Genomic DNA, 22,819 nt, shown 5'->3' with positions numbered 1-22,819 from the left:
TGGGAGGATTGGATTTCACAAGTAAAGTATCATCAGTCATCTTCACAAAAGTAGTGTTGGTTGGTTGATGGGGACGAGATCCACCTGGGGGAATGTTTGGGGCTCAAGGAGAAGAGGGAAAACAGACACAGCCGAGGGCAGACGTAGAGCTGGCCTTGGTTCTCTTTGGTTTTAAAGTTTTGCTTTTAGTCAGTGGTAGAGACTTAACTTTGTATACTCTGCTGAGAGGGAAGAGGTATAGGAACTAGGCTGTTAATGCAAGAGAACTGGATTTTGGTGTAACATTGCTTTAGACCAGTGGTTCTCAACCTGTGGGTCGCAAGCCCTTTGTAACAATGAAAATACATCACAGCATTAGGGAGGTTGAGAACCACTGCTTTAGACTCACGAAGCACAAAATAAAGGAAATAGGAGGAAAGCGTGTGGATGTAGGTGAGGTTATTTAAAATAGAGGGTTATTTCCTCTGCATTGGGGGTAGGGGGAAGCATGTGCTAAGAGGGAGGGCAACAGAGTTGACCCCTGAGGAGATAGAAAGATGTTATGGGGGCTGAGGGAACAGTCACAGGATGATAGTGAGGGCCCAGCTAAGCTGGAAGGTGTGGGGGTGGGGGTGACCCAGTCCACCTGCAGCAACTTGGACACCAGGTTCCAGATTGGGAGTCACCTGGGAAGTTCAAGGGTGAGTCTACTGAGAATGGCAATGGAATTAAGATTCCAATAGGGACCAGCTTAGTTAGGGAAGTGGGCACTGACAGGGGGCCTTGGCAGAGACAGGAGGTAAGGTTAGAGAGGAGCAAACACATCAGGAGGGACAGAGCAGGGGCCGGTCTTGGAGGCAGGAGGCTACCATAGCAGTGTGTCGGGATGATAGACCCAGACTGACATTTCCTTACTGCACCCTGGGAAGGTTCTGATCCTGCATTTTTACTGCTCTTGCCCAGATTGGTATGGGGAGTGCCTCTCTCAGAATTGAGCTTAGAATCTGCCACACAGCTTTTGACTATTCAGAGTCTTGGTGATTTCTTAGTCCTTTTGGAGGTGGATTTGATTTTTGAAAACTGCTAAGTCATTCAGAGCCAAGTTTGGTGAAGAAAATAGACAACCAAGCTGGGTAATACCATTTTTGGTAGGAAGGCGAATGTGGATTTAAAGAACAGTACTTTTTTTTTTTTTTTTTTTCTCAATGTTCCTTGTAAAAGGACCCGATAGTAATTTCCAAAGACAGTGATGACAGCATCTTTGGAACTTACCTGCCTTCTCAAAACAGAGGTCTTTCTGGGGCATGGGCCTGTCAGCACGGCAGCATGGTTTGCTTCCTGGCCCTAAGTCCCAGGAGCCCCACAGATCCTGTGTCAGACAGAAAAGCCACCACACTTTCCAGATGTCCCTGGTTGTCTTTGGACTGCCAGAAGCTGGTGGGCCTGTTTATGAAAAGCCAGGGAAGAGAGAGAAGCCTTCTCCCCTATCCCTTTTACTCTTTATTTATTTGTTTATGTTTTGGCTTTCCCTTTTTTTAAAAGTTTGTTTTCTCTGATTGCGGTGTAAGGAGTGACATACATAGGAAAAAGGGATCTTTGCAAAAGAAAGATTGTAAAGAAATTAATAAACCAAGGGTAGGCTATGGGAGAATAGAGAAAAAGAGACAGAAAATAGCGTAGTCGTGGGGAAGCTGGAAGAAATATTTCTGCCACATTTGTCCGTGGTTTCTTGTGATTTTCTTTGAAGCCAAGAATAAGATTTCCTGTAAGAACGCTCATGTGTGGTTGCATTATAGGGTATAACTGATTGCAGAGGCACCCTAAATAGATTTCACCGAGAATATAGTTAGAATTGTGTAGGGATTTAAATCTAGACTCAAAGAGAAGAACAACCTGTTATCAGGCAAGTCCATTTGACTTCACCGATAGTGAAGGGGGGGGTTCATGATTCACAGGTCCCAGCCCCTGTTCCCAAATGATGTTACTTATATGACTGTCCAGGAACGTGGACTCCAAAGTCATTTTAGCTCCAGAGTAGCAAGTTTTTAATTTTAATTTTTACCAAGTGAAGTTCTCATTTTGTATTAATACCCTTTTCTAATAATAGTGTACCTGGCTAGCATTTAAAAGTCTAAAAGTCATCTGTTATGTATTTTTAAAATCTGCACTAACACTTGTGGACCGTTCATGCCATACTGAAGCTGATTTTCTACTTTATTTTTTCAGTTGTTCATGGTGGACAATGGAGCAGATGACTGGAGAATAGCCATGACTTATGAGCGTATTTTCTTCATCTGCTTGGAAATACTGGTGTGTGCTATTCATCCCATACCCGGGAATTATACGTTCACGTGGACAGCCCGGCTTGCCTTCTCCTATGCCCCGTCCACAACCACCGCTGATGTGGATATTATTTTATCTATACCAATGTTCTTAAGACTCTATCTGATTGCCAGAGTCATGCTTTTACATAGCAAACTGTTCACTGATGCCTCTTCTAGAAGCATTGGAGCGCTTAATAAGATAAACTTCAATACACGTTTTGTTATGAAGACTTTAATGACTATATGCCCAGGAACTGTACTCTTGGTTTTTAGTATCTCGTTATGGATAATTGCCGCATGGACTGTCCGAGCTTGTGAAAGGTAAGTTTGTTTCTTTTCCTGAGAACGTAATTTGCCATCTGGTGTCTTCAAAAGTGAGAGAAAGAAAACGTTATGGGGACACGTAGCGTCTCACTCTTGAAAGTTTGGGTTTCTCTGACAGGCTTCTAAATGACTGTGACCAAGTTTTTCTGAAGATTTTTGTGTGTGTGTAGAGTGCAGGAGAATGTCTTGTTCTCAGTAATTCCTCAGATGAGTTACGATATTGGGGACTGGTGCAGTAAGTATGATGTTTAATCCTCTATAGTAGAGCTTTCGTGATTGTGTACATTTTCTTTTCGAATTGGATTGGGTTTCAATAGAGGACTGCCTTTATGGTGTGTGTCGAAATCGGAGACCTAGCAATTGTGCAGGAGCCTTCTATTGGGAATGTTGGTTTAATGGCAATACCGACTCATTTCTGTGCCGGATCGCTTACAAGCATTATTTATTGTTGGGACAGAAATGCAGTGAAAAGCTGTTGGTGCGAGATGCTGAACGTTAGTGACTATCTTAAAGTGGTTTGTGCATTCTTGTGCCTATTTATAAGTGTTCATGTGATTACCTGGTAAGGAGCTGTGGGTATACATATGTGTATATATTAGATTTTATCGAACTTTCAGCAATTAATAAAAGAGGCAATCTATTTGTTTTCCTGTCTGAAGAGCTCTGGTGGTCTAGAGTGAGCCACATATTCTCAGGTTACAAAAGCTCTTAATCGGATATAGCATTAATAATGTTAACTTTGCCATTGAACAAACAGAACTAGATTTATGGCATAAACAGGAAGGGTTGGGTCATAATGGGGTGGTGACTGCCCTTACATATGACCTTGGTTAAGAAAATGCCAGTTAAAATTAGCAGTAGAAAGAGGGGAATGATTTAGAAGTTTTTAGGACTGTTGAAAGTTCAGATTTTTGTCTTTATAGTAATCCGATTTCTTAAAAACTAGTTTTCTAAAGTCAAAGTTATACACTCAAATAGTTGAAAGAAGAAAAAATCTGAGAATTGCTGTGAAAAGAAAACTAGTGAACCCACGGCATCCCCCATCCTAGTCATGCTCTCCAAAATAAGTCACTTTAAATTCTTTAAGCCATATCTTCACTAATTGCTTTTTATATTTCTAAATAAAATTGCTTATATTGCTACTGTAGATTTTGAGTTTTAGAGCTTTCTATTGACTTTAGAATTTTTGCTGTCCCTCTTTTACATAAACACACCCCTTTCACAATTGCTCCCCACCCGCCCAGGTTATATAACCCCCAGGAGTCTATAGTGCATATTTACATTGTTATGACTATGTCAGCTGCGTTTACAGCTGAACAACATAGTATGTTACAATTGCTTTCCTTTCCTGGGCCTCTTTTTATTTCTTCTGTGAGTAATAATAGCCTTATTTTTTATTTGCTTAGATTTCTATATACTCACCACTAAATCATCTCTAAATTCTCCCCCATTATATAAATGTCCTTCTCCTCTACTCAGATGTATTAAGCAGTCTGTCAGTTTCACCCTGAAGAAATGACCTTTGGAAACTTCTCACCTGCTTCTCCTTCCCACTGGGGACTTTCTTTGCCTTTTTTGTGCATTGAATTGCCTCTTTCTTGAACTCTGCTTCTTTTCTTTCTCCGTTTACTCCTTTATTTTCGTGGAATCTGTCTTGCAGCAGTTTTAAAGAAAAGGCAGTCCTTGAGAGGGATTTTTTGAGACCTTGTGACTGGGGGATCTCTAGTTTCCTCTCATGCTTACTGGTAATCTGGCTGGATATAAAATTCTAGATTGGAAATCGCCTTTCTTCAGCATGTTAAAAGCTTTGTTTTCCTCTGTCGTCCAGGGTGCAGCAGCTGATGCCATGCTCTCTTTTTATCCTTTTCCTGGAAATTTTTAGAATTGATATTCTAAAATTACACATGGACCTTTCTTGGTGTAACTCTGTTTTAGTCTACGATATTGGGGATTTCGTGGGCCTCTTCAGTCTTGAAATTCAAGTTCTTCAGTTTTTGAAAATTTTTGTGAGTTGCTTGATGATTTTTATTCCGGCATGGATCATGGCCCTCCTTTATTAGCTCACTGATTTTGTCATCCCGATGTCTCTGTTGTTTTCCACCTCTGTTTTTGCTCTGTATATGAAAAGTCTCAATTTTATCTCTCAAAATTTATGTTGAGACTTTATTTTACTATACTATATATTAATTTCCACCATCTAATTTTTGATCCACGAATGCTCATTTTTTAAAATAGCATGATGTTTTCCTTTCGTAAGTGTACTTTTATTTCACTGTATCCAGGGTGTCCAACCTTCCTCCCACGCCTCATGCAGATTATCTGGAGCCTGTTTTGCTTATCTCCAGGGTCAGATATTGCAGAAATTATGCACAAACCTTTTTTGGCTCATCACCTTTTGCTAGTGTTTGTGTATTTAACGTGTGGCCCAAGATAACTCTTCTTATTCCAGTGTGTGGCAGAAGACAAAAATAGTTGGACACCCTGCACTGATGTTAATGATACTTCTTGAAATTTTGTATTTCTGTATTTTTTGTTTGTTTCTTTCCCCAAAGTCATCTTTTTCTCTTTGTTTTTGCTTCTGTTTGGAAACTTTCCTTAAGTGTTCATTAGGTAGCCCTGGCGGCCTGCTCAGCCTTCAGAGTGAGGCCCTAGTGACCAGATGGGAATCTTCCGGACATGCCTGGAGCTCATCAGCTGCAGGCTTCACTGAAGGGTGATTTGGGCCAGGGGCAAAGAGCACCAATTTCAGTACCTTTAGTTGTTTTCAGTCTTCTCTGACAATCAGACCAGCCCCTGGGAAGTCATTTCTACTGCCCTTCCCTGAAGGCAGAAGCCTGGGTGACAGCATTCTGGAAATTAAAAGACAGGGAAAAGAAAAGTTCTCAACAGCTCCTGTGTGAGCCTTTGCCTATTTTCCTGGTTACGGCGCAGTCGACCAGTCTCTCTATCGTTGGCTGCCTGCAGTCCATCCCAGACTGTGTGCTTTACCCTCTCCAGATGATAAACTTCCAGACTTCTGCCAGGCTGCCAGGAACGGTTAGCATTCACACAGAGCAGAGGAGGGAGCCCAGGTGTCTAGCTGCTTCCATGCATCTTTGAACCTGTCCCCTCATTCAGAGCTCTATCATGATCCCCACTGCAGAGGTCCTGGTAGCAACAATGCCTGCGTCGTGGGCAGGGGTGGGCTCTCACCTGTGTTCGCCTCAAGTGTTCACCACTGCTGCTGTAGAATTCTGCTTTCTGGAGTCAGGTAAGTCAGTGATCCCTGTTGATGAGCTTTCTAGCTGCTTTTACTACTGGTTTTCACTCATTGTTATTGTCCTTGTGGCTATATGCTTTTTCTTTGTTGTTTTAAAATGATTTATAGTCATTTTAAAGGCATTCAGGGAAGGCGCTCAGACCAGCATGCTTGTTGAGTGTGCCTGCTTTTGCCAGAAACTGTATAGTGACTAGTTTTTAATATCATGTAGCATGTTTTTTAGACTTTCTCTACATAAATATAGCATTTGAGGGATTAACGCTTTCTTTTTAAAGAAAGGTAGACTCCTTATGGTAATGCTTTGTTTCCTAGCAATCGTGGTATTTAGAGGCTTATGATATTTTCTGGAGCAGATGTACCTATGAAGTTTGATGAATAAATATGGAAAGCCCTGCTTGACATGTCTATTTAGCTTATAAAGGCTAGCCTCAACTAAAATGATGCATAGAAATGTAACAACAGCGGTAACAAGCATGATTTCACCACGTATGCTTCTCCATGGATGGTCTCTGGTACACCTTCCCAAGGGCCAATGGAAACAGCCTCAAAATTGTGCGCCTGCTATACATTTCATTTTCAGAAATGGTTCAACTTTGCTGGTTTTTGTTGTTTGTTTTTGAGAAAGAGTTCCACTCTGTCACCCTTGGTAGAGCACTGTGGCATCATAGCTCACAGCAACCTCAAACTCTTGGGCTCACGCACTCCTCTTGCCTCAGCCTTCCAAGTAGCTGGGACTACAGGAACTTACCACAACACCCATCTAGTTTTTCTATTTTTAGTATTTTGGGTCTCTCTTTTGCTCAGGCTGGTCTCAAACTCTGGAGCTCAGGCAATCCACTCTCTTCGGCCTCCAGAGTGCTAGGATGACAGGTGTGAGACACCACGCCTGGCCCATCTTTGCTGTTTTAACCTGTTGGTAATAAATACAGAAAGCTAGAGGCAAACTGTGCCAAATTTTCTTAACAGCGCAAAGTCCGTGTTTTTTTAACATGTCTGAACTGTTAAATGATGGCCACTTCTGTTTTCATATAAAGAGGCGATGCAAAGTGAAAAATGTCCATTTCGTAGCAAGACCGAGAGTCTGTAGCAGCAGTTACACAGAGGGAGTAAATCCATGGCATGGTGGGGACAGAAGCCAAACCGTGAATCAGGATGCCAAGATTTAGTCCCAGTGTGTAATTTAGGGTCCTCGGGCCACCCATTTCACTTCTTTGTGAAAACAAATGCCTTGCTAAGCTCTCCTCTTTCAGAGGTAACTATTTATAATTATATAAATGTGTAAAAGAAAAAAATCATTAACCAGAATAATGATAACAGAAGATTTGCCACATTTTTTCATTAACCTTCTTTTTGCTGCACCACATCCCAGATTGTAAAATATAAACATGTAAAAAAAAATTGTTTTTCAGAGTTGCAATGTTGAACATGATGTCATGAGCATCTTACCCTTCCTTAGCTTTTTGTTTTATTCTGACTTTCAGAAAATGTTTTTCTTTTATGACATTTCCAGTACTTAATACTACATATAACTTTCATATACGTGGTTTAGGATTTGGATCTGAATGAAATGTATCAGTCCCATCTTTGGTTCCTCCAAGCATCGTCTCCACATTAAAGGGGGATTCTCATCTGATACAAAATTATCTCTTTAGTTAATTAGAAAATATCTAAGAAAATACTTAAGACTTTTTTTTTTTTTTAAGGAGACAACTTGAGACAGAGAGGTAGATGGCTTTTTGGAGAGGTTCCTATCTAATGTCCTCCCAACCTTTGGATTTCTATAGGTTTCTAGAAATTTTTCTCGACTAATGGGGAGGGCATCCTATAGGAGGCATCTATTCCTTGTGGTATTTTGTGCTCCTGGCCCATCAGGCACTGCTGATTTATTGACCTGTAGGTAATAAAAATTCACTGTTTGCTTTTTTGGGGTGAAAGTTTTGGAGGAAGCAGAGTAGCAAGTGTCTACTATTACTTCTTGGCCTATGTTTGTTAGTGGGAGGCTGCCCCAGAGCAGACCCCAGCAATCCACTCTCTGTCTGGTTCAGGTTTGGCCTTGTGTTAGGGGGACATCAGGCCTAGGAAGAATACTGTCTTCTGAAGCAGCCTGAAAAGTGTGGCTTGGTGTTCAGTCATCTCACGTTCATAGAGTCCCAAGCTAAGGCATTTAATGCCTTAAAAATTTCAGGAAACCTGACCCTTAGAGCTTAGGGTCCTGAAAATTGGAAATTATCTGATCTTGCACCTTTGGAGACTTCTATAGTTTGTAGAGATAGCTTAGGCGCTGTTCACCCCAAAGTGTGTGTCTCACTGGACTGTTTCTGCGGAAGTTTAGCCGCTGTTTTGCAAGGGTAGGACTGGATGTTATGGGCGGTGCTATGTTACACAAAGCCAAGTGCTTCGTTTTGTGTTTTTCATGGTGAGAGTTCTCAGAGCATTTGATATGTGAATGTGCATTAGGAATATCCTAGAGGGGAACGGGATATAGATTTGGCCATGCTTTCTGAGAAACTCACTTGGCATATGTTAAGACAGAAGTTTCAGAGAAAGGGATCACAAATTTTCTGCACAGTTTGGGAATTTAAAAGAATGTTTCTTATGTTCAGTAGCATCTTTTCCTTTTTGCCACAAGTTCGGTAATGTGGGGACGGGGGCCAACATGGGACTGGAAAGAAAGGGGAGCTAGGAATTTGTTACAGAGCAGTAAACATTTTAACGAACTGTCATAAATTGGAGATGCTAAGCAAGGTTTCTGTCACGGGACAAGATGCATTTACTTAAGACATTGGCCAAATTATTCTTATTTGTCTCATTATTTTATTTCCAAGGGCATTTAAAATGCACTAACTAGTATGTATTAGTTAAGAGTGAAAAATTACCTGAAAATGACTTAAGAGTGGTTCCTGCTCTTTCAGATGTTTACTGGCCATTTGTCTGAAATAAAAAGCTTCTGTTCATGTCTTCTGTCCATTTTTTAACTGGGCGGTTTGATGTTTTCCTTGCTGATTTGTTTGAGTTCTTTGCAGATTCTGGTTATTAGTACTTTATCAGTGGTATAGCTTTCAAATATTTTCTCCCATTCCGTGGCTTGTCTATCTGCTCTGTTGATTATTTCCTTCACTGTCCAGAAGACTTTTCTTTCTGTTATGTCCCATTTATTTATTTTTGTTGTTGCTGTAATTGCCATTAGGGTCTTCTTCATAAATTCTTTGTCTACCAGAGGTGTTTCACCTCTGCCTGTGGGCCATATACAGATTGTGTGAGGACTGTTTTGCTTATTTGTGGTGTCAGATACAGTGAACAGTAGGCAAGGACTTTTTTTTTTTTTTTGCTCATCAGCTTTCATTAGTGTTTGTGTGTTTAAAGTGTGGGCCAGGACAACTCTTATTCTCCCAAGGGCTGGCAAAAAGGCTGGACACTGAATATTTAGAAGAGCTTTTCCTACATTTTCTTTCAGAATTCTTAGGGACTTCATGCCTTACATTTAAGTCTTTTATCCATCTTGAATTAATTTTTGTGAGTGGTAAGAGATACGGATCCTGTTTCATTCTTCTGTACGTGGCTATCCAGTTTTCCCAGCACCATTTATTGAATAAGAATTCTTTTCCCCAGTGTATATTATTGTCTGCTGTGTGAAAGACCAGTTGGCTGTATATGGATGGTTTTCTTAATTATATAACAATCTCAAGAATAAACTTTTGTTAATTCTAATTGTTTTTAAGTCTATTGTATAATTGGATAGCATTGAATCTATAAGTCACCTTGGGTAGTACAGATATTTTAACAATGTTGATTCTACTGATCCTCAGTCATGATATATTTTTCTATTTGTTGATGTCATCAGCAATTTTTTTCCTTAGTGTTTTGTAGTTCTCTTTGTAGAGAGCTTTTGCGTTGGTTAAGTATAATTCTAGGTATTATTAAAACCACAATGAGATATCACCTTATGCCACTTGGAATGGCTTTTATTAAAAAGTCCAAAAATAATAGATGCCGGTGTAGATGCAGAGAGAAAGACAATTGGTAGGACTGCAACTTAGAACAACTCTATGTAAACAGTATGGAAATTTCTGAAAGAACTCAACATAGACCTACCATTTGATCCAGCAATCCCACTACAGGGTATTTGCCCAAAGGAAAAGAAATTGTTTTATCCAAAAAAAAAAAAAAAAAAAACCACAAACAAACTAGCAAAAACACATGCACTTGAATGTTTATTGCAGCACAATTCACAATTTCAGAGCTGTGGAATCAGCCCAATTACCCATCAATTCATGAGTGGATTGACCAAATGTGGTATATGTTTACCACAGAATCCTACTCAGCCATAAAGGATGACTTAATGCCTTTTGCAACAATTTGGATGGAACTGGGAGACCATTATCCTAAGTGACATATATGAAGAATAGATAACAAATACCATGTGTAATTGATATAAAATTGGGACTAACCAAGGAGTACACGTGTGCTCAGAAGGAAGTAAAATGCAATGGAAATCAAATGGGGATGGGCTGGGGAGTAGAAGGATATGGGTGAAATGCTACCTAACAGGTACAGTGAACACTATTGAAGCATTAAAAAAGCTATCTCTGTAACCAGAAACCTTTGTACCATTTTCAAGTTTTTAAAAATGTTTAAAAAGACAAAAAATGGGCTTGGCACCTGTGGCTCAAGTGGCTAAGGCACCAGCCACTTACACCTAAGGTAGCAGGTTTGAATCCAGCCCAGGCGCCAAACAACAATGACGGCTGCAACCAAAAAATAGCTGGGCGTTGTAGTGGGTGCCTGTGGTCCCAGCTACTTGGAAGGCAGAGCCAGGAGACTCGCTTGAGCCTAGGAGTTGGAGGTTGCTGTGATGCCACAGCACTCTACCCGGGGGGACAGCTTGAGGCTCTGTCTCAAAAAAAAAGACAAAAAATGGTTTTTGCTGCTTTTGAAAGTAGAAAAATTAGAGAAGTAAACAATATAAGTTTTAATAATTTCTAATAATTAAATTGTATTTTAGATGGATTTAGGAATAAATTATCTCCATTATTAAAAGCTAATAGATAAAAGTAAACTTGGCATTTATTTCTCAAATTATCAAAGACACTGTGAAGAAGCCCTCAATTTCAGCTGTTTAGAATGTACTATTCAGTGTCTTAAAATATGTTTTATTGCTTCTGTGCAATCCCATTAGACCTTTTTTTTTTTTTAACTACGTCACTAATTATCTCCTACATTGTACTTTTTTTTTACTTGCCTAGAATATGATTTCTGGAATACAGTTGAAACATACTTTGTTATCATATGATGTATTAATCAGGGGCTTTCAGAGAGATGGAACCATTAGGCGATGAGAGGGGATGTTATGGACACAGGCTCGTGTGATCCTGGAGGCTGAGAAGTCCCACACCAGGGCTGTCTGCAAGCTTGAGCCCCCAGATGCTAGTAGCATGGCTCAGTCCAAGTACAAAAGCCCAGAACCAGCGAACTTGACAGTGTAACTCTTAGTCCACATCTGGAAACTGAGGACCTGGGGGCTGCTGGATTAAGTTCTGGAGTCCAAAGGCCAGAGAGCCTGGAATTCTGATGTTCAAGGGCAGGAGAGGAATAGTGTACCAGCTCCAGCAGAGGGAGAGAGAGGAAATCACCCTTTCTTTGCCTTTTTGTTCTGTCTTTGCTCCCTAGGAGGATGGATGGTGCCTATCCACGTTGGGGGTAGATCTTCTCTGCTCAGTCCGCTGACTCACATGCCAATCTTCTCTGGAAATACCCTCCCAGACACAATTAGAAACCACATTTTACTAGTTCTCTAGATGTTCTTCAATATAGTTGACACCTAAAATTAACCATCATATGTGCTATATTGTGGCATATCACAGTCAAATTATGCCCCATATTGCAACTACATACTACATAAGTTTTATACAAAACAGCTGCTTTTGGTGCAAGAATTGGTTAGGTCTCCTGACATCAGTATTATAAATGAGTTGCTCAGGGAAAGCTCTTGTAATTAAACAGACTTCTATTCTGTTACCACCAATTCATAGAGGTTATATGAATAACCTGTTCTGTTTTAGTTTCTGTGGAATATGGGCCCTGGATAGCATCTCAATTTTACACATACTAAGATAAAATAAATACCCTTGTTCCTGGGAAAAATATGATAGTAGTTGGTCACCTCCAGTAAATTAATTCAGCCTTGCAGTGGCTGTCTTCTTGTGATTAGGAGTCAGTCTGTAACCTAAGATAATACACGTTTCTCTCTTCCTCTGTGTAGACTGTATTGTAAATGAAGCTGGACTTATTTCAATATTTGATCAACACTGTTTAGGTGCTTAAATGATCTGGGTTCTAATTTTCAAGTTTCTCGTTTCAAAAGAAAAATTTAGTTTGTCATTTTATGTAAAATAGGACAGATTCTCAAGGAGGAAGGTATAAATGGCAGCTGAAAAGTTTCACTTGTTCTATTTATGTTTTCCTTTTTATTATTTATATAGGAAGAATGCAAAATGGGGAGGTACATTTGGGAGTGTTAACTCATTTTTCTGGTCCAGTAGCCTTGGTTTTATTTTATATTTTCAGGAGACTCATACAGAAGCCTACTCCTTTTCAAGCTCTGGCCATTAGAGATGCCTATTTCCTGATGATTTACTTAAATTTAAAACATGGTACTTGTGATCAATGTCTTCAATAGCTATAAAAATAGTCATAAAATATGCATCACAGTGCTAGGGAAACATATCCTCCAGCACCTTAATTCATTACAGAATACTGAATAATTAGATTGTTTCTTAACACTTCAAGTTTCAGCTGTGGCTTAGTAAACTCTTAAGCATTTCATCAATGGACCTGTAATTTGTAACGTAATACTTTGTAAACTTATACTTCCAGGGTCTGATTCATACATACGGACACAGCATTTTCAAGTTCATAAATGAGTCACAACTTTAAAATGGGCCCTTCATGTTATAAAAGTCAGCAGTTTGAAAGCGTTCATCCTGCATCTGATTTGCAAAGAAAGCATCTACTCTCATTGTAATGTTTGCCAGATAAATTGATCATTAGAGTCTTGTGGAAAGACAAGCCAATACTCTGTCAAATTTTCTCTTCATTTTAATATACTTATGCTTTGTGTGTTACCCTACCTCCTGGAAAAACAATAAGGAATAAGATTTGTTGGCAAGGGGCTTTGAGACTCTGGCCGAAGGAATGAAGGTTGAAAATACCAGCAGGGATTAAATTTAAGTAGGAAGAACTAAATGCTGAACAGGTCAGGAAGGGAACCTCAGTGATCTCATAGGCAGTTCGTTAACAGAGTACTCTATCCTGACATCCATAGTGATGGACACGTGTTATGAAATACGGGTCTCAAGTGACTTCTGACTTTGGGAAGTCCCTTGAATCATCCGTATAGTATATCAGCAGGGTGTGTGTCTGCAGTCCTGGAGAGCATTCTCATGCAAGTCAGCTTCAGAACCACTGTGCCAGATAGAAAGAACATAAAGTTTAAAATTAATGCATTTCTTAGATAAATGATTCTCGAGATTCCAAAGGTCTCTGAATGAAGACTAAAGGTCTTCTCCAGATTCCAAAGGTCTCATAAATGATTTGATTGGAGGAAACTCAAGTGTTTCCTCCTCCTTCCAGGATTTTCTGCATTCCATTCCTTTTTGAACTTTTTTAATGGAGAGTTACATTAAAATAAAAGAAATTCATAACATAAAAGTACTTTTATGTGCAACAAAATGTATGAATTTTGGACATTCAATGAGCTTGGACAAATCTGCCTTATAGAACTTTTGAACTTTTTAAATCTATTTTTAAATTTCAGATTAATATTAAGGATACATACGATTAGGTTACATTGTTTGCATTTGTTAGGTAAAGTCCAAGTTGTACTTGAGCCCTTCACTCAGGAAGGGTGCCCTGTCGCCCTACATTTTACCAGTTAGGTGAGAGCTTACCAACCCCCCTCCCCACTTCCTGAACTTACCTGTGGTTTTCTCTGGTGTCGAAGTGTCATTGTTCATTAGTATTAGTACTGAGCACATTGGATACTTTTCCATTCTTGTGATACTTAAGAGGATGTTCTCCAGATCCCTCCAGGCGAATACAAACTATGTAAAGTCTCCATCTTTCTTTATGGCTGAATAGTGTTCCACGGCATACGTATACCACAGTTTATCCAGCTGTGGGTTGATGGGCAATTGAGTTGTGGTGATTGTGAATTGAGCTGTGATAAACATTGTAGTGCAAATGTTCTTTATGGCAAAATGATTGTTTTTTCTTCTGTGTAGATACCTAGTAGTGGGATTGCGAGATCAAATGGAAGGTCTACTTTTAGATCTTTGAGGATTCTCCATACTTCTCTCCAAGGGAGTATTAGTTTGCTGGGTGCAGAGGAAAGGGACCCTTGCACACTGTTAGTGGGATTGCGAACTAATAATCCCTATGGTTACTATGAATACCTGTTACTGTGAACTTTTGCTTATAGTGTCCAGGTGAACATCATTTTTTCTCTCAGACATCTAAAAGTGTGTCATTTAAATCCCTTTTAGCAGTTAACAATGTATGAGGGTTACAGTTTCATCCATCTTTGAGAATATTATCACTCATTCATATATACATATAGATATATATAGACACACACAAACATATTCCTTCATATCTGTGTATATGGATCTGTGGCATTGTCATATGCATATGTTTATACATACACATTTGTATCTTCATATGTATATACACACATATACATGGTCTTAAAAAATATTTATATAGTCCTATAGCCATTATAGTGAGTGTAAAATGGTACCTTACTGTGACATGATGTGAAATCCTCTAATGCAGTGGTTCGCAACCTTCCTCATACCACAACCCTTTAATACAGTTCCTGTGGGTCGTGACCCACAAGTTGAGAACTACTGCTCTCATGACTAATGATGGTGAATAACTTTTCATATTATCATTAGTTCTTTGTATATTGTCCGTTTTTTCCTTTTCATTCTTATTGTGTTTTTTGAGCAGGTTAAAGCTATGTAGACTTGGCTTTTTCTAAATCAGCCTTGCCTCCCAAAGCCATGTAAGAAAAAAGCTGGTTAAACAGACCCAGTGCACTGCATGTCCTTTGAAGAGGCTTAACTCCTGTGCTCAGTTCTCTGCTTCAGATGCTTCTCCCTGCTGCCCTTTTTCTACCCTGAAGTCTTTCTTTTCTAGGAACCACTATTTTCTAGTAACAGCAAAGAGAGGAAAGAGCAAAGGAGAATGGTTTTCAACCCTACTTAAAAAAGGAAAATCTTTCCAGGTCTTACACGGCTTTGGTGATTGTAGTAGCTGTAAAAAATGAAGCCCAGAGAAGATCGGTCATTTTTTTTTTTTTTTTTTTTTTTGTCACTTATGGTGAAGAATTCCTAACTTGCCTCCAGTGGAGATATTTAAGATTCTTTTTGTTTTCTCCCCCAGTTGAGGCAATAATTTGGTTTGATTGATCCATAGCTTTCTTCATGACCGAAATCTGTGATGTGTCTGACCCCGTTTAAGGAATGTAGCTAGACACTATGAAAAAACAAGTTCCTCCCTGTCCTCTCTGCATCCTTGCTGGATTTACCACGGTCCACAGTCATGACTTTGGAAGAATGATGCTCTAGCCCTGGGCTCTTTGACCAGATGACCACTGTTTCACTATTCTTTGTAGCATGCTTTGTATCACAGTGACAGATATTATAATATAGCTCGTAGGGAGGTGGCAATTGATTGTAACCGTAACTACGGTATTCTTGATGCCACCATAGTTCAGGGGACAAAGATGGTTGATTGACTACTGCCCAATATCTTTGCATAAAGGTCTCCTCTCATGATTTACTCTTCTAAAATTTTTCTGTTTCATATAAAATACACTGGTTTTAGTGTATTACATTGTATTTCATACTCTAATAGAAGAATATATATTTAAAAGCAAGCTTGTATAGAATTTTGGTAACTAATGTAGTGGTTTTAGAATCTCTTAGGTAACCTCATGGTTTGTAAATATGGAATCCCTGAAGTAAGATATAAACTTTTCCGATCCAGTTTATTAACAGGAAAGATCTTTCATGTCAGTGGTTATGGTAAGAAGGTAAATGTAGTGATTTTCTTGTTTTCAGAAATGGTCCCAGTATTTCTTGTGATTGAGCACATGAGCTGTTTTTCATCAAAACTGGAGCTATGCTCCACATCTGTGGAGAATCATCCTGAATCTCCAGGTGGTATTATTTTGCGGTGATACCTTTTGTTCTAGAGGACTTAATATTTTAATATAAAATGTCTCTTATGCAAAAAGATCATCTCTGGTGATAATTGTAACTTAGTTTAATGGTGACTACTCCTTAGAATTTCCAGCTGGCTGCATGTCTGGAAGGAAGGGAATATCCTTGTATTTACCACCCTTACGCTTATCTGCCTACTGAGCCTTCTACTATTTAGTTTTAGTAGTGTATTTTTGATTTAGTTTGTTTTTTGAAATGGAATCTAAGAAGTTTGGAGGTATCACCATGAAGGGAGAAGCTCCACCAGAATCAGGTTCCTCAGTGGCAGAACCCATATTTGACACTGTCTTAATCCCCACATTAGAGCCCAGAGCCCTTTAATATCTGGGTCAGACAAAACCTTACAAGTCTTCTGATTCCATCAGGCCAAGAGCAACACCAACTCCCATCACTCCTTGAGGACTTGTGGGGCCAATGTTTCCATGTAAATGTGTACCCATCAGAACAATAGAAGGCTGATTGTTAACACTTAATGAATGACCTAATGTATTAAAAATTAATCTTACGAGCCTCATTATTAAGACTAGTACTAGTGGGAATAATACATGTTAAATGTGAAAAAAATTCTTACAGCTTTTTTGTTATCTTCTAGAGACTGGTTCATTTGCCAGGTAATTAGCATGTTACCATTTAGGAAGTTAGCAAAGGTTAATGAGGAGCTCTGTGTTCATTTAAAATTCCCATACAGCAGGGGCGAGAAGAGGGCCTGGGGAATGTTCCAGGCCTGGGAAATCCGAAAGCTTCCTCACCTGTGAACTGAGAGGGGGAGGCCTCGCAGAAACGTGACAGGCGTGGTACAGCACTGCCTGGACCCCTCCTCTGCCCTCCTCTGTGTTCAGGCGGGAAGTATTTCCATTTACTCCGCTGGAGCAGGTGGACTCCAGACAGTTTCTGTCTTTCATCCTGGGTGTGGTACCTTGTGGGCGCTCAGCAACCACGTGATCCGCAGGCCGGACTGGGGCAGAGGGAACTCTGTTCTTAGGTAACGTGAGTGACAGAGCTCCAGAGTGCAGAGAGACCGACAGACAGACGCACATGGCCGTGAGGTGGCCCTCCAGCTGTGCTGTCAGGGAACTGCCCATTTTCTTAGATCACTGCTCACGTCCTCTCTGCCACTCGGTTTCATCCTGCTGGGCATTCAATTTCCTGAAGCTTCCCACAAGCTTCCTTCACAGGGGTGGGAAATCAGCAGGGCTCCCGTGGGAATTGCACACAGCCAGCCTTACTCACCCTGGTCCACAGGACCTCTGAGAACGCCCTCCCCCCACAGCCTCGGGAAAACCAGCGTCCTAAGTTTAAACCCCCAGGTTTCCCTTCCTCCTCCTGGTGTATCTCTGAGTAACCCTATCGCTGAGTGGTTCCTAGTAGACTGGTTTAAAGAGAAAATAAGATTTTTTTTTCCCCATTGATCTTTATCCAGTTTTGCTTTTAAACCAGATTTTATCTGAGCCAGACTTGGTCTTAATTTGTACTTCTTACTGATCATTTTTTTTTGTAGGGACAAACAGCCACAAGAATTGAGGAAATGAAAATATTCTTTTCAGCATGCTGAGCTAGCCAAAGCAGAGGTCAGTGAACTAGGCCTGGTGGGCCACATCTGGTCCTTTGCTTCTTTACGTAAAGCCCGCCAGCTAAGAATTGTTTTTAATATTTTGAGGGGAAGAAAAGAATGTGTGACAGAGACTGTATGTGGTTTGTAAAATCTAAAATGCGTATTACCTAGTCTTGTATGTGACGAGTTTGCCAACCTCAGTATAAAGTAGCATCATATTTGTCAAACTTCTTGTAGGCACTATGTGATATTATGAAATACAAAGAATGTAAAATTTGTTACTTTGGGGTCAGACGATGGATTTCTGTTTGTTGAAGCTTAAATCAGGACATAGCACCCCACGCCCAGATATTCTCTATCATATCTCTAGCCATGAATACAAACTACTTTTGGTAACCAACTGTCAGACATTGACATTGGTTCAACTGATGTTAGGTACATTGTGTTCCATACTCAGGTTAATCACTAACCTACACTCCTCTGACTAGTGCTAACTAGATACAGGAATCATTCATTTTTATACATGCTGAACAAAAACTACCTTCTCTGTCTACCTAAAGAAAACACAGCCAGATATGAAAGAATTGCTCTGATCTCTTAAAAAATCTATTCTCCTTGGTTTTAACTTCCTCAACCGTGAGTAACATCAGTACAAACACTGAATCATTAAGAAATCTAATCTAGAAGTTGCGGAGGCAAAGGTCTCGGGATGGACTTGGAATTGAGACCTCCACAAAAATACTCATTGAACACTGGCAGAATGCCTTTCCTTTGACTAGGAAAGTAACCCAAAGTCTTCTGGTAGTGTAGCTCTCAGCAGTAAAAAAACTGAGCTGTGATAAAGCAGTGGCTCCATGATCATTCTTCTTAGGGCAGTTATAAGGGTAAAATCATCTTTATTGCTGCTATGTAATGGAGTATTGTCATAAAATATCAATATTGCCTTTGCCCCATGGTCTCTGCTTCCAAATGAAAGACTCCTTCTACCAAGTGAAGTATATGTTTCTTAAACCTGGGAGAAATTGACCAGCAAGAGATTAAAATAATTCCTCTTTGATTTTCTAGTAGTCATCACCATTAAGACCTCTCTTGAGGTTTGCTTGCTATTTCTCTTAAGCATTACTTCCTTTTCCATACACATAATGTTCATTCCTTAGAAGACTGTAAAGAAAGATGCTATAATTCTGTTAAGATACCAGATACCAGGTCGCACCTGTGGCTCAAAGGAGTAGGGCACCAGCCCCATATGCCAGAGGTGGCGGGTTCAAACCCAGCCCCGGCCAAAAATGGAAAGAAAAAAAAAGATACCAGATACCGGGTGGGGGGCAGTGTTGTAGTTATAATAACATTTTTTACATTAAATCATGAAAGCTCTCATAGAACATGTTTTATCGAAGATACAGAAATTTAATGGCGTGTTTTCCTGATATGAGTTTCATGTTACGGTAAGATGCTAGCTTTCCTCTCCCTACTTTTTCATTCTATTTGATCCTTCAGACAGGCTATAGATTTAGCTTGTCTTGGCTGGGCCTGCTTTGGCCCCAAAGACTATCATCTCGTAGTTTTCAAGCTAGGTAAGTAGTATTTCTCTCCTTCCACACAGATTTTGATTGAAACATTAAGAGAGATGGTTTCGGATGTGACTAAAAATTGCAATGGGCCTTCTTTCTCAAAACAAGTTGATTTCTTTTTTTTTTTTTAATTAGCTCATAGCCGTGTACATTAATGCAGTCATGGGGTACAGTGTGCTATTTTTATATACAATTTGAAATATTTTCATCAAACTGGTTAACATAGCCTTCGTGGCATTTTCTTAGTTATTGTGTTAAGACATTTATGTTCTTCGTTTAGAAAGATTCCCTGAATGCTGCAGATTTTTGTACCTTTCTAGTACAGCCTTAATTTGTCTTTAATACTTTTCCATCCATTTTGCACATAGCTTTGGAGAGTCTTGATTTAAGCAAGTATTATGTTTTCTTTTTATAGATGGTCTCTGTTGGAAAGGAAGAATTCCTGAGGTTTGGTTATTAGTGAACCAACATTTTTGAAGTTATACAAAAACAAATTTTTTTTTTTTTTTTTTTTTTGCAGTTTTTGGCAGGGGCTGGGTTTGAACCTGCCACCTCAAGCATATGGGGCCAGTGCCCTACTCCTTTGAGCCACAGGTGCCACCCCAAAAAACAAATTTTAAAAAAGCCAACTTGTGAGTTAGGTGTTCCTAAGGTATATTAAATTTAAAAAGAATGTACCCTTAATTTGGCCACCTTGATGCAATTTGAAATTAATCTTCTTGGTCTTTTTTGAAAGAAAGCCACACAGCCTTTGAACTACCTCTGTGTTTCCCAGTTTTTCATGATCAGTTTTGAGTCCCTGGTGTTCTACTAAAACCATTTCGCTGATCAAGTTCCTCTAGAATCACAGTTTAGGCACACAGGGAGAGTGTGAATGGATTAGGAGAACTTGGGCTGCGGTAGCAGGCAGCTGAAACTGAGGTGCTTGTCTTAGACATGTCTCCCTGCTGCAGACGTGAATGTTGGTGTCCTCCAAAAGTCACATGGTGAAACCTGGTTTCCATCAGGATGGTATTTGGAGACAGGAGCCTGGGAGGTGATCAAGACATGAGAGTGGGGGTCTCACGAATAGAATTAAGGTGCTCATAAAAAGAGACCCCAGAGGGCTTCCTGGCCCCTTGCTGTGTGACGGTTGTCTATGAACCACAAGTGGGTTCTCACCAGACACCGAATCTGCCTACAACTTTAGCTTGGACTTCCCAGCCTCCAGACTGAGAAATCAATGTCTGTTATTTATAACCCAATCAGACTGTGGCGTTCCGGTATAGCAGCCCAAACAGACCAAGGATACTTACTCTTCCATAAAAACAGAAAAAGAGACTGTGTATACAAGTCTGTTAAAGACTAAAAATGGTTAGGCATTCCAAAAAAAAAAAAAAAAAAAGACCATCTATTATTTGAATGTCCTCTTTTAAATACCCTTCAGTATGTGTGCCCATGCTGTCTCTCCCGGAATTTTCTTTGTTCACAGCTGTGGGCTGTTTTCTTTGAGCAGACGTGGGCAGACCATCATCAGAGACTCCTAAGTGACTGGCACAGATCTGGCTGGAATCTTTTAGAAAGCACATGCTATTAAGGTTGGTCGGTGTTTCGCCAGACAAATGATTAGCACTTTTATAATCATACGTTATATCAGCCTTAGGTCCATCGTTTGACCAGATACTGTCCTAGAAGTTAAAAGGCACAAATTATATTATGTAGTAAATAGAGTTAAACAGAGATGTACACACATCCAGCACCCGGGCTGGCACAGCGCTGGTGTTCGGTAAATGCAGTGTCAGTGACGAGTCACCTGAAACAACATAGCAAAGCGCATTTTTCCACATTTTCAGGGAGCGCTATCTAACTAACTCACTGCTTGAGGGCAGGGATGGTGGTCCTAATTTTCTCTGTGCCTAGCACCAAGTATTAAACCTGAAACAGAGCCAGCTACTTAAAACAACAAACAAAACAGTTACTGGATGAGAGAATCAGGGGCTAACTCTAAATATTTTGCTAGAATTTTTAAGGTCCTGTCTTCATTGTGTCCTTGGATATAAACAGATTAGAATATAGTTCTCTTCCCACCCCCACCCTCTTCTGGAAAAAGACATAAGCAGCAAATCAGAATGGCATGATATGAGTCTAAATAAGGAGGCTGATAGAAAGCTGCCCTCTCCAGGGACTTAGGAAGTGTTTCATAAGTTGGATTTTACTCTGTAAGTTAGAGTTGCCCTTATTTATATTGAGACCTATTTCTAAAGGTCCTTATGTATTAAAAGGAAAAAAATCCTACGAACGTGTCCGGGGCAGCCAGTGAATGAGATGGGAAATTCCCACCTCTTATCTCATTTACAAACATTCATAGGGGCATTGCCACTTGCCTGTGGGAAGCATAAATATAAAAATGCCATCGTCTTTGCCCTCTAAGAATTTATAATAGAAGGCTGGGCGTGGTGGCTCACGCCTGTAATCCTAGGACTCTGAGGCGGGTGCATTGCCTGAGCTCACAGGTTCTAGACCAGCCTGAGCAAGAGTGAGACCCTGTCTCTAAAAATAGCTGGGTGCTGTAGTGGGCACCTGTTGTTGGGAGGCTGAGACAAGAGAATCGCTTGAACCCAAGAGTTTGAGGTTGCTATGAACTGTGATACCACGGCACTCTGCTGAGGGGGAAAAAGTAACACTGTATCTCAAAAAAAAAAAAAAAAAAAGAATTTATAATAGGGTAAATGTATAAACAAATTGTAACATGGGGAAGAATGAGCACCATAATCAAGAGACAAGCCCGCTGATCATTATAATTTTAAAACCTACGGGAAGACATTGTACAAAAGAAATTGGATTTGAGGCTTCACAGCAGAATTTCAAAAGGCCCCAAAGTCAGGCAGTCTATGCCAGAGTGGAGAAGGACCGGCATAGTCAAGGGCATGGAGAAGAGAGAGGCAGGAAGGGTCACAGTGAAGAATTTATGAAGAAGGGTTGCCCTGGTGATTAAGCCTAATAGGGGCTGATCTATGGGTAAATAAAGAGCCTGGATGTATTTATTCCAAATGTTTGTTCCCAAATACTTTTGTAGTGATATTTGTGCTACCTGCATTGTTATTTATTTGAACTTTTATTTACAATTTTATTTTATTTTGCTTCTATTTTTTTTGATACAGAGTCTCAGTTCCCTTTACTCACCACAGGTGCCTGCCACAATGCCTGGCTATTTTTTTTTTTAAGAGGCGGGGGTCTGGCTTTTGCTCAGGGTGGTCTCAAACTCCTGAGCTCAGGCAAGCTACCTGCCTCAGCCTCCCAGAGTGCTGGGATTACAGGTGTGAGCCATGATGCTGGCCTATTTGAATTTTTATTAAAATGATATTTTTCTTAACTTCCTTTACTTTTACTTACCCTGTGACAAATTTTAAACTAATAATACTTGTTCTGAATAAATTCAGAAAATCAAGCATTCCTGATAAATTCGAATTTGACACTGTTCCTTCCCTAGCGCCCTGTGTTAAACCTGTAGCCTTGTTAGCAAGGCGGATCAGCAAATGTCAGAGGCC

General features: G+C 40.0%; 1 protein-coding gene across 3 annotated transcripts in view; it reads left to right on the top strand.

Annotated features, from left to right (window-relative positions):
• Positions 1-22,819, top strand: part of KCNN2 (potassium calcium-activated channel subfamily N member 2) — a 138,026-nt gene that overhangs the window by 37,956 nt on the left and 77,251 nt on the right. For 2 of the 3 annotated variants that reach the window (XM_003788910.3, XM_023512691.1), the window contains one exon: positions 2,206-2,624. The exons of the other annotated variant lie outside the window; for it this stretch is intronic. In XM_003788910.3, the coding sequence (XP_003788958.2) occupies positions 2,206-2,624 (419 nt within the window). The remainder of the gene's footprint in view (positions 1-2,205; positions 2,625-22,819) is intronic. 3 annotated transcript variants of the gene reach the window in all.

Source organism: Otolemur garnettii, unplaced genomic scaffold (assembly GCF_000181295.1).
Source record: "Otolemur garnettii isolate 467f Iridium unplaced genomic scaffold, OtoGar3 scaffold00030, whole genome shotgun sequence".
Lineage (NCBI taxonomy): Eukaryota > Metazoa > Chordata > Mammalia > Primates > Galagidae > Otolemur > Otolemur garnettii.
The sequence above is the reverse complement of the archived record's forward strand: the minus strand, read 5'-3'. Positions and strand labels throughout refer to the sequence as shown.